The sequence below is a fragment of the Ambystoma mexicanum genome, chromosome 1q (genome assembly GCF_040938575.1).
Source record: "Ambystoma mexicanum isolate Mex_15411 chromosome 1q, UKY_AmexF1_1, whole genome shotgun sequence".
Classification (NCBI taxonomy): Eukaryota; Metazoa; Chordata; class Amphibia; order Caudata; family Ambystomatidae; genus Ambystoma; species Ambystoma mexicanum.
The window spans coordinates 787,490,031-787,503,190 of record NC_090922.1 but is presented as its reverse complement, the minus strand read 5'-3'; the positions used below and the strand labels follow the sequence as shown (position 1 = coordinate 787,503,190).

At 45.2% G+C, this 13,160-nt stretch overlaps 1 protein-coding gene across 2 annotated transcripts in view; it reads right to left on the bottom strand.

Moving 5' to 3' along the window:
• Nucleotides 1-13,160, bottom strand: part of HMCN1 (hemicentin 1) — a 1,785,366-nt gene that overhangs the window by 1,431,122 nt on the left and 341,084 nt on the right. For both annotated transcript variants that reach the window (XM_069641364.1, XM_069641365.1), the window contains exon 7: nt 2,263-2,383. In XM_069641364.1, coding sequence (XP_069497465.1) covers nt 2,263-2,383 — 121 coding nt within the window. The remainder of the gene's footprint in view (nt 1-2,262; nt 2,384-13,160) is intronic.

The window sequence follows — 13,160 nt, the reverse complement described above, 5'->3', positions numbered from 1 at the left end:
ACATAACATTTCTGAGTTGCAGAGACACATCTACAGATGGATGCACAAGCCCACGGTAGTGCTGATAGGCCCAGAGATCCTCCGTGTCATCGGGCCCACAATTTATAATTATTATCACCTGGCAACTGGACAAATTGCGAACAGGCAAGTTGATTCCTTGTTAAGGCAGCAGTCTTCAAACTGTGGTGCTGGCCCCCCCCTAGGGTGTTCGGAAGGATGTCTGGGGGCACGAGGCTCTTCAAACAGGGAGTGCAGTGATTGCTTTTAATTAAATAAGCCCCTTGCTGGAGGAGCATTACCACTTCAAGTAATGCCCCGGGGCCCATAGTTACAGCCCTGAGCGAAGCAAGGGCCTTAACACAGGCTCTGGGGCATTAACTGAAGCGGTAATGCTTTCCCCAAACGAGGGTTTATTGCTATTAGTACTCCTGCCCGTAAGACTAATAGGGTCTCATTACGACCCAGCCCTATGGGGGCTCAAATGGGAATGGGGATGTACCGGGTCCGGGTTCCTTGAATGGGGAAATACCGGGCCCTCCAAGGTCGGAATGGCCCGGTATTTCCCCATTCAAGGAACCCAGACCTGGTACCCGCTAAAAGCGGCGTGGCTACCTCCATACTTGTAATGAGGCCCATAGAGTCTCTTTTGAAGGTGTGAGACAATGTCTCTGTTTCGCTACTGAAATAAGAAAGAAAAAAAGATGCTTGCCATGGAATGGGGAAAGGGACTATACACAGTCCCTTCTCCCTATCCATGGCGGCCATTCAAAAATGAAGGAAAAAATAAAGAAGATGGCCACCATGAAACGGGATAAGGGACTACAAGTAGTCCCTTATCCCATTCAATGGCAGCCATTAAAACGTGAATAAAAAAAGGTAAACACAGAAATGGCCACCTGGGAATGGGGAGAAGGGACTACAGGCAGTCCCTTCTCCATTCCCATGGCAGCCAGATGCAGAAAAGGAAGGAACTTTGAGGGTCGCACTGGTAATGACACGGCCAGGGCCAATTAGATCACATGTTACAATCTCATTGTCCCTTGTTGGGTACTAATAGAAAATACAAGCCGATATAGCCTCTGGGGGGACCTGGCAACAATACTTTTACTCCGGGGGGTAGGTGTGGGAGCTGAGCATAAAAAGGTTTGAATACCACTGCTTTAAGGTGTAGTGAATTACCATAGCCCAATGTATCATTACGTAAGGTAATCTTAAGTGCCCTAACCAAAGGGAATAGTGTCTAGACACTGATGACAAGTATTAGCATTACTGAGTATCAATTCTAAACAGAAGATAGACAGTTGTAAGCACTTCATGTGGGTGGTTCTTGTAATATTAAACAGGGTTATTCAATACAATACTTATCTGAATGTTTTAAAGCCATGGAGATTGGTGTTGTGATGCAGCAGCAAGTCAGTGAACATTTCAAAGTGTTAAATTTGGTTGAATTAAAATATGGTTGTGGTGGACATATATATATATATAGATATATATATATATCACAATGTATATCTGTATATAGGTATAAAGGGCTGGTGGTAGCAGGGCAGAGGGGGGTGATCATGGGAGGACCCCTTATTAAAAGAAAAAGAAATAGACTGTGACAACCAAATGTGGGTGGACCAGATTTACCACTTTAACATTTGGCAAAATAATGTTCTGATTTGCCCTCTGACTTGGCATTGCAGATCATTATAAAAAATATTCCATGTGACGATTCATTCATCCCGAAGCCTTTTTAATGGTTGATTATTTTCCTATAAATGTGGACGCTAGTCTATAGGCCTCATTACAAGTTTGCCGGTCCGGTAGTAACGGCGCCGTTAAGCTATCAGCGCCATTAATACCGGACCGGCAAACTACAAGTTCTGCTCGCGGGTGCCTTTGCCAGCACCTCGGGCATAGAATGTCGGATGCACCGGCACCGTTCACGAAAGGTGCCACTGCCTATTTCCCCTGTGGGGCTCAAATGGGAATGGGGAAGAATATTTGCTGCCCCCTGGCAATGGGGAAATACAGGGTCTGCCAGGTTTGTAATGGCCCTGCATTTCCCATTCCAGGGGCCGGAAAAATTCACAAGTTTGGCCGCAGCCTGACGGTTTTACCGGCAAGGCTACGGCCAAACTGGTAATGCGGCTCTATATCATTATTTTTATTGACAGTCACATTGCTCTGTATTCAGAAAGGATGGGGCAGGCTCCTAGTGCTTTTAGCAAGTGTGCAAGTGTGCGTGCTGCTGATTGGAAGGAAGCATGAACTAACCATCCACCGGTCGATTCGATGTTTGCTTGAAGTCTAAGGTCGGCTTCCTTGAAAAACCAGCTCGGAAGTCAATTGTGCTCAGACCTGTGATCCGGACAGAGTGTCTTCCACTGCTAGATACCTGAAGAAAGACATAAAAACATATGAATGGCAATATTTTGATATGACCTACATTAAAAAAGAGATACATCAACTTGAGTATCTCCACACGCTACGAATACAACATATTTCAGCAGTTACCATGCTTAATATTTGCTTTTGTTCCTATCCAAGTCCTTCCCCCAACATGAACTCGATAAAGAAGATACACATTCTTAAAACATACACCGGTTTCTATTTTATTTTTGTACTAACTCAGCATCTGACCAGAGTCTCTGCTTTATGTTCTATTGACGCAATGTGTTGGCAGCAGTGAACGATGATTGACAGCATACTACAGTGCGATGCATTAGCAAATGAAACAATGATTGACAGCATGCTACAGTGCAATGCATTAGCAAATGAAACAATGATTGACAGCATGCTACAGTGCGATGCATTAGCAAATGAAACAATGATTGACAGCATGCTACAGTGCGATGCATTAGCAAATGAAACAATGATTGACAGCATGCTACAGTGCGATGCATTAGCAAATGAAACAATGATTGACAGCATGCTACAGTGCGATGCATTAGCAAATGAAACAATGATTGACAGCATGCTACAGTGCAATGCATTAGGTCACTCCACTGGAAGTGAACGATGATCCGACAGCATGCCACAGTGTAATGCATTAGGTCACTCCACTGCAAGTGACTGAGGATTGACAGCATGCCACAGTGCAATGCATTAGGTCACTCCACTGCAAGTGACTGAGGATTGACAGCATGCCACAGTGCAATGCATTAGGTCACTCCACTGGAAGTGAACGATGATCAACAGCATGCCACAGTGCAATACATTAGGTCACTCCACTGGAAGTGAACGATGATCCGACAGCATGCCACAGTGTAATGCATTAGGTCACTCCACCGCAAGTGACTGAGGATTGACAGCATGCCACAGTGCAATGCATTAGGTCACTCCACTGGAAGTGAACGATGATCTGACAGCATGCCAAAGTGTAATACATTAGGTCACTCCACTGCAAGTGACTGAGGATTGACAGCATGCCACAGTGCAATACATTAGGTCACTCCACTGGAAGTGACTGAGGATTGACAGCATGCCACAGTGCAATACATTAGGTCACTCCACTGGAAGTGAACGATGATCTGACAGCATGCCACAGTGCAATACATTAGGTCACTCCACTGGAAGTGAACGATGATCTGACAGCATGCCAAAGTTTAATACATTAGGTCACTCCACTGCAAGTGACTGAGGATTGACAGCATGCCACAGTGCAATACATTAGGTCACTCCACTGGAAGTGACTGAGGATTGACAGCATGCCACAGTGCAATACATTAGGTCACTCCACTGGAAGTGAACGATGATCTGACAGCATGCCAAAGTGTAATACATTAGGTCACTCCACTGCAAGTGACTGAGGATTGACAGCATGCCACAGTGCAATGCATTAGGTCACTCCACTGGAAGTGAACGATGATCAACAGCATGCCACAGTGCAATACATTAGGTCACTCCACTGGAAGTGAACGATGATCTGACAGCATGCCACAGAATAATACATTAGGTCACTCCACTGCAAGTGACTGAGGATTGACAGCATGCCACAGTGCAATGCATTAGGTCACTCCACTGGAAGTGAACGATGATCCGACAGCATGCCACAGTATAATGCATTAGGTCACTCCACTGCAAGTGACTGAGGATTGACAGCATGCCACAGTGCAATACATTAGGTCACTCCACTGGAAGTGAACGATGATCTGACAGCATGCCACAGTATAATGCATTAGGTCACTCCACTGCAAGTGACTGAGGATTGACAGCATGCCACAGTGCAATGCATTAGGTCACTCCACTGGAAGTGAACGATGATCCGACAGCATGCTACAGTGCAATGCATTAGGTCACTCCACTGGAAGTGAACGATGATCGACATCATGCCACAGTGCAAGGCAATAGATCATTCCATGTCATCGCCCTCTGTGGTCAGATTGTAAAATCTGATCAGCTGGCTGGACGAAGAGGAAATGTAAAGATAAATGACAGATAATGGATTTTAAAGTTTGGGAATGTCCTATCCAGAGAGGGCTGATGGAAAACATGGACATCAATTTTAAAGAGGCGTTGTTCGAAGGTTTGCTGGGTGAACAGCATCAAATAACCACATGTACATAAGGGAGCTAATGTGGTGGATATAACACTAAACTGAGCTCGGAGACATGGGTGAAACGTCCGTGGATGGACTTCCAATGTGGCATTAACTACTGGGGGCGGGGGCTTGACTGATAATGACCCACCAGCCAGAATCATGGCAGTCACAAGTGTACCACATGCCTCTGCTAGGCTCAGGTCTGTTACCCACCAAGCCCACTGGCGAATACCTCATTATTAATGCTATTAGCACTTGCAACTGGGCCTTGATGCTAATACAGCTATAGTGGTACCACCCAAATGCAAAAGCCATCATAGCAATTAAAGGTGAGGTCTCGCATGCAGCCCCTCTTCGCCCAGAGAGGAAGGACCGCGGGCACCTACAATGCCTTAAAGCCAGCTGATGATGTAAGTGAAGCGGTGCCGGGTGGCGGATCAAGGATGGTGTGGGAGGGAGGGAGGTGCAGGCAGTGGCGCAGAGGGGGCGGGGACACAAAGGTGAGGAGGTGACACAGGCGGGAAGCAACCAACCATCAGGGGTGAACCCTGGATTATGCTCGTGATTTATTCATTCTCTGGCTTCTGATTGGGTGGCACATTGCTTAAAGATGCAGAGTCTACACTTTAAAACACGAGTTAAACAATTCAAAGATAACAGCTCCGTTTTATGGTGGCGATACTGGAAATAAAATAAGGTGAAATCCAGGAGACATTGAAGGTATGTGATTGTAATAAATACTATGTTATTATCAAACGGGTTTATTTTGGATCACTCTATTAATATTCCAACAGCAATGAGCTGCGGATTTCTCAATCCTAACGCCCTTGCCTTGGAGACAGGATGATGTGTGTGGCATGGGTTCATGTCGGCTCTCCCCTTCATCCTCCCGAAGTTGCTAAATTGTGCACCAAGTGTGGGTAACAATGGTGACACCAAGGGCCCGATTCATGAAAAAGTGCACATAGAACCCGCAAAGCCTGCTTGCTGAGAACGAATTTGCACGTGCCTGCGCGCATACTTTTTTTCTGCGTGCTCTGCATATTCATGGACTTTTTCCTGCAAAGTAAACCTATACACAAGTCGGGCCCGGAACGCCCCTGACATGCCCCAACGCTGAGCTAATTCTGCCATTTACACCTCCTTCTGCAGGCACCTTGGGCGCAAATTCATGCACCCTGGTAACACTGCATGGGGTCCCCTGAAACCAGGCCAGCACCTCAGTGACACTGTGCAGGGTTCCCCGTAATTGTAACTGGCACCCGACAACATGTGACTGTGAGGCCTCGCAAACCGTTCCTGCACCCCTGAGTTAGAACAAAACCCTGTCTGCATGCACACACCCGTAAATCCAACATGCAATCTTCACCTCTGTGCAGTGATTCCTTTGCGAAAGTGTCTGTATGCCTGCCTGTGGGTAGCGGATAGATTGAGAGCTTTGCGTGGGCATATCCCTGATGAGAGGTTGCTCGGTCAAATCTATGAATACGCTTGGTTGTGCGTATTGGTGGGCGTGCGATCGTGAAGCCCACATTTCCCCCTGTTCTTCCTCATTTTGCATGTTCCACCCCCCCACTCTAGTGCCTGCGCAGGCTATGCCCCCACACTCTGCGTGGAGTCTCGTGCAAGGCACTCAGGCCGCTCAGAGAGACCTTCCGAGCCTGCGCGAATTCCTCGCAAAGTACTCAAAAGTCCTGCTCAGTCAATTCCACGAATAGACAGAGGGGGTTTTGTGCGGTTTGGTCTGCAACATCCCTATTTACCACACAAAAAAAATCAACTACAAACTGAAAAAATCTGGTATGAAATGCAATTTAAATCACCAAATTCTTATTGTAGCAGCTTTTGTTATAATTTGTGTTCTTCCGTCCTCCACTCACCCTCCCCTGTGGATAATTCTCCATGGTACGGCCAGTGGCTAGCAGATTTGAGCGCATTCCCCTAGTGGCTGTGCTGGCTGTATTTGCCACTATTTGATTTAAAATGGCGCGCCTTACTCCAAGTGTTGTGCATGGTAAATGCCCTACTTACCTTGAAGACAAAAAGCACCTGTCTATTGGATCTGTTGGGTGGGGCTTCAGAGTCACATCACTAATAGTCAGAGGTTCTGAAGTCTCAACCCTCCTCCACTCTCGGCAGCTCCTTTTCCAGAGCTTCAGTCACGTGCTGGAGCAATGTGCCTGTATCTATTCCGTGAAATCTCTGCGCTGACGTCTGCTGCTCATACTGTGCCTGTCTAACATAATGGAGACTCACACCGCCGGTATCCCTCTTCTATCTGTTCTACGTGAGGCAACCTTTCAAATCCGCAGCCTATGCCCCCGTGTCCTTTGTTTGAGGGAAGGGTGCTCGCCTGTTGCCCCTGCTGTATTCATTCTATGTGAGGCAGGCTTGCTATTGCCCATGACGCTGCTTTTCAGCGTGAGGGACTGTGTGTAGGAAGTGTTCGCACGTGTGTCCCAGGTGAGGGACGCTTTCCCTACGGTGGCCCAAGCGGCACCTTGCACTACTGTCGCCTGGCCCATGCTGCAGGGAAACATGCAATGCCTGCCGTTTCCCATGATACCCATGATCTACCACAGTGACGCTCAGACTCAGGATCTACCTGTTCTGTTCTGTGTGTTGTCCTATTGCACTGCTATTGTCCACTTTGTATCAGATGTGTGCCAGGCGTGGGACTCCTCCGTACATGCGCATGCTCTGTGCATTGAGAGCAGCGTGCATTGCTACGGCTCAAGCTCACCTGTCCTCTTTCTACTTTGCATAGGACGACTTGGCGTGGCATTCAAGGCTTTGCAGTCACCATAGCATGGCATTTAAGGCGGACTATACCTGGCATGTGAGGCGATACTTAGAACCAGGGGGGCACTACTTGGACGTTGCATGTCCTCGAATGCATGTGTGAGGCAGTGCCAAGCATATGGTGCTTATTCATGGCACGGGGCGGGTGGTGAATGGAACAAGAAAGGAGGCGAGGCTGTGTTTGGTCTCACGTGAGCTGAGGATACCTGGCAGGTTCGGTTACTACTGACATAGGATATCAGCAGCAAGGTTTGTGAGCATGTGGCAGCCTATAAAGATATTGGGCCTGGCCTATGGGGTCTCTGGCCGGTGGATTCCCAGCATATTTTAGGTCAAGGCAGCACCCAAGTTAATCCTTGCGTATTGACCAAAACAGCCTACTTGTGTTTCAGTGACTTTTTTTTATAACGTACATTTTTATTGGCATTTCCATAAACAGTAAAACATTAGTAACCAAATTCCCTGCCCCCTCCCCCATCCCCACCCCTTGATTCGAGAGTAGTACAGCTTGTTCTTTTCATCCTGGAGGTCGTCACATGTCCAAGTCAACGGTGAGTTCCTGGTATCTGGTTTTGTCGGACAATATATTTTGCGTCTTCATGAGCACGCCTCCCCTGAGGGGTCATCCAAGCCTACCATGCCCAAGAGTTTCATGCTCCTAGGGCACCACCACTGCCTTGCGCCGTCTTGCAAGTAATTCAGTAAGGATGACCAATCCGTAATGAATCGCAGGTGGTCCCCTTGAATGGAGTACGTGAGCCATTCGAGCGCTGAGAGGCTCCACATTTTTGCCACCCATTCGTGATCCTGTGGAGGGTCTTTTGCTTTCCATCTTTGGGCCAAGACCATTGCTGCGGCCATCATCATAATTACAGAGTTTGCGGCCCACCTTGGTTTCAATTGAGGACAACTCCCCTCCCAACCCCAATAATGCCAGGCCCGTATTGCCCTATATATATATGTCAGTGACTTTTTTAATAAGCTTAGAGTTATTGTTTTTTTTCATCAGCAATGTCATGTCCTGTAACATCAAAAGGGTGAAATGCCACTTTATATGACATCATTTGGTCAAAGAGCCATGCTATGTCACTTCATGTTATGTTATGTTATGTTATGTTATGTTATGTTAAAGGACATTTGTACCATGCACTATCACCATCGGAGTGAAATAATTGAGAAAGAGGTATCGCTCCTGCTACCACTGGCACTTTGGTGAATTGGCATCCCTGGTTGCAGTAGGGCTGTTTCCTTCTTAGCACATGTTTGGTGGACGTCAGTCAAGCACGGCAAACGATAAAGAATTGATCAGAAGTGTCTTTTTCCAGTCAAATCCATACAGCAGATTTTTTAATAATCTTTTATACATCTGTTAGTCCTGGTTCGAGTTAAATCACTTGAATTTGCAGGTATATTATTTATTTATTTATTTATTTATTTATTACATTTGATTAGCGCACAGGCAGCCTTGGGCATTGCGGCGTTGTTACTTGTAAAGAGCTTAGTTACAGGGGAATATTAGTACAAACAAATGAGCAGTTACATATTATACATGTTCTTACAGGTGTGATTCAAGGCTAGAAGAGTGTAGTGAGAGATGATCAAGCGAATATCCATGTTTTTACAGCTTTTCGGAACGCTAGATGAGAGTTTTCAGCTCGTACGGGTGGTGGAAGGGCATTCTAGTGTTGGGCTGCTAGGTAGGGGAAGCTGGCACCTCCTGCGCTTTTGATTTTGGGCAATGTGAGCATGTTTGTGTAGGGTGTTCCCGACCCATATACCCAACCCATATACAGAAGTCTAGTTTGCACTGAGGAGAAGAAAGAAAAGAAAGAAACCTCCTGCTATATAGGGGCGTGTTGGGCACACCAAGAGCGGTGAAGCATTTTATGTTTACCCGCCCGGCTTATGAGAGAAAAATACTATTTCTAGAAAGTGCCCATTGCGGGTAGAAAGGATGCAGTCATGCTCCTGAACCACACCACAGGTTTATGGTGGAATTCAATTCAGAGGGATTTGAGAACCCGAGGGTCTCCCAAATATTCACAGGTCACCCAGATTTTGGGGAGGGAACCGTACCCGCCTATATTGTATGTGCTTGGAGTTCTCCCAGGCCCATTATGCAGGGCTAGATGAGAGTTTCCTTGCTTTCGGCACATGGCAAATTGCTTTAGAAATTGGAAGATTTACTAATTCTACACAAAGCACATCTCAGAATATTTTCTGGTAAATTTCAATCAGGTATAGTGAATGCCTTCTTTCTAAATATGTTTTGCATATGGCAACAATGAAGTCAGCATTTAAATGTCCACAAATCTGCACTTGTATGTTTTGTGGAAAGTAGATAAGCCCGGAACACTCTGAGGGCCAATGGACACTCACTCTCAGTGGTCAGTGAATAGTAATTTCAGAAGAGACTTGGGAGAGCCATGGAGCAAAGGCTTTGCTTCTTCTGACTCAACCAAATGCAGGGATATCAGGCTCTACGGGGACTTAAAGGGCACGGCGATGGAGAGTACTGTGGGCATGTACAGAGCCACAACCTTGGGCATCCTGAATTATTGTAATGGGATCTGGACAGCAGGTACGGTGGGCGATCCAGCCAAGGACGTATCCATATTTGCAAGCATCCTTGGCAACAGCCCCTTTATGGCTGTGGGAGAGGATTTGGACAAACCCAGTTGCCCAGTTGACAGAAGATAAAGTAGCTGATTTAATTTCCAATGTGCCGGCAGATAGGGTATTTTGGTTAACTTACATTAGAGTCAGCTTTGGGGACTAAAGTATGGGTTCCTCTTTAAGATAAGCGGCATATCGTGGCAAGTACAGCCTTTATGCAGATGGCAATATACTTTTAAAAAATGAGGCAACACAGAATATTCTATCTAATTCAGTCCTATCTGTCTTTTAGGACGTGTATAAGAAGGAGCCAGTCCTCTACAGCTCACTCAGGCTAGAAGCACAGGGGTGAGAACTAAGCTATGCTTGCGCAGTTTCCATCTGGTACCCCGCCGGCCGGTCGCGAGGGGAAGCCTGAAGCTTCTGCGATAGGTGATTGCAGCACAAAAAGGGTTAATACTCCTTTCCGCATTCTGCTGCGGTGTAGATATTTTGACCAGGCTAGAAGGAATTTAATCAAACCAGAGATGCAGTGATTGGCAATTAGACATTATAGTGTTACTCTTTATTTCGTTCTGCCTGCATGAGGCGATGCTACAACAAGAGCAAAAGATGTGCTATTGAATGGAATAGGCATCGGGTTGATACCGGCGTAGAGCTGAACTTCCTGTCTTAATATGTTGTATTAACTTTCTATTGTGAATGATATTATGGATACATTTATATATGCATACATGTTTGTGTGTGTGTGTGTGTAGAAACATCACACATTAAATTAATTCTCCATCTAAAAGTTCAGTTTGGTCCATGCTGACAATATGGCTGCGACCATCCTTTTGAGTCGCCAAATAGTAGTAAAGACTCTTGTCTACTTGCACCCACAAAGCTCCATCAAAGCAGTTTTGGGAAGTATTTGCAACCATTCGTTAAGTTGGGATGTAGGCCTATCTTGTATTTGTAGAGCAATTACAGCATTTGGCTAAATGCCAGAAATGCAATCAGTTTTGATGGTATTTTACTGTCCCGTGGTCTTACTTCATTAATTAATTAATACATCTTCTTATAGCAATGGCCACTAATTAAGCGTTAAGCACCCATTCCAAGGGCTGGAACAGGTGTTAATGGCCTGGGGCCAGAGTTAAAGGCCTGAACGAAGCGAGGGTGTTTAACGACCAGGCCAGATTATTGAAATCCATTTTAGCACCTATGAACATAAATGAAACTGTGGTCTGAATAAACCCGCTGTGCTTTTCTCAAGTAGTACATTCTTTTGTAGGATCTCTCTTGTACAGAATGCAGTTGGAACTACCTACATCAGGAAAAAGATGGAAGAGCTGAAATCGCTGGTTTTCTCTTAAAACATGAGGACATACTGTTAGCTACTGTGTGATAGTTACATTGTTCCCTGTGTTCCTCAGTTAGTAATTGTGCCCCTGGCAACAGTGCCATTGGGAAAGTGCCACCTCTTCCTACGCACCAAGAGACATCATGGGGCAGAACATCTCAATGGACTTCACAATGGTACAGTCCACAGCCCCTTGACAAGCATTGGAGCTACTCCTGACCCCCCCTTGCTGTTCACCATGGCTAGGCTTGCATAGAAGGCCCACCAGTGACCACACCTATGAACAGAACATGAAAAGAAATAAAGTACCACAGTCAAATAATGTGGTATGTTGGGGCTAGAGAGGTTAGGGGGAGATGGTGGAGTAATGTCATGGGTTGAGCTAGGAAGTGGGTAGGAGGATCAAGGGGTGAACTTATGGAGTGTGTGGCTAAGAGGAGGTAGAATTATGAAGGGGCGTGTGCATAGGATGTGTTGGGGTTAGTAAATGGTTATTATGATAACCTGTATTGTTCATGGAATGTTAGGGATCAGAATGGAAGAGGCTAAGTCATGTTGGGGTAAGTTGGGTTCAGAAAACATTCAAGTATCATAATATTGGGGTATGTTATGTACTACTACTAATAGGAGGGCCCCGGAAGATTATATCAGGTTTGTACAAACATTGAGGACAAATAACTCCCCTTGAATTGAATGCCTCAATTCCTTCACCACACAAGAGTGACAATGTGTGAATACAAACAAAAACAAGTAAAACATCTTTGTGTAAATGCATCAATTTCTTTCGCAAATCCCAATAGGTGTGTTATGTTTCATTAATTCGAAATGTGAAGGCAACAGTATTTCTTGAACTGATAAGGGTTCTGTGACGTCTGACCTACTGGGAAGTTTCACTTTGGATGAGAGTTGTCAGCAACCATGCCCACAGGAGATATCCAGAGAGTCCTGCAGGTGTTTGGGCTATACATGTTGTCATAAATGTCTTCCACTACATGTGACTTCCCAAAGTGTGATGGACTCTGATATTGGGCTTAATGTGTACTTAGAAAGGTTGGTCCAGTGAGCATATAGTCAAGTAAATCTAGGTGGTGTGTGTGACATGAATGGGGATATGGAGAGAATACACTGCACTGACCCCAGTCGCATTTCTGATTTCTGGACCAGGTCTTTATATATTGATCAAATGTGTGCAATAATGCAGAGATTTCTCGGTCAGTGTGCCGAGAACACAAGGTGTGCCGCAGTGTCTGGTGATATGTGATGTTGGACCTAGTGTGTTGTGTGCTCCATTCTATATGGATAGATGAATATTCTGAAAGATAGTGGCATCATGTGTAAATCCCAAGAATAGATCATGACAATGTGTGATGCAGAGAACTTGATGGCCTACCATTTTGAAATTAATGATGTCATTTCTCTGTTCTGGAACATTTGCTCCCTGGACTTTGGATGCTTAGTGATATGTGCATGAAATCTAGGGCACCAATGACATTTGGGAAGCCTGCGCTTGTTGTTTTAAACAGAACGTTCTAACATTAAATCTTATGTAGCAATATCATCCAACAATGTCTGTATTTTGTTCGGCAGCAAGTTTAAGTATATGTATATATTTACTATCTGCATACTATGTTGAAACATTCTGTATTCTATCCTAGTTGCAATCATGTTCGCATACTTGTTATCTGCAAAACAAAATGCACATTGAATGCAAGAGCGTACGAACTTTAGTTACAAGGTGACTGTATGGAAAAAAAGTAAGAAGTTCACCATAACTTTTATCATCTCAGTTTTAAACATCTTCTTTTAAATGTCCTTTTACTGTGTTTTAAGTAAAGTTGTCTATGAAATTAGATGATGAACTGTTTTTGT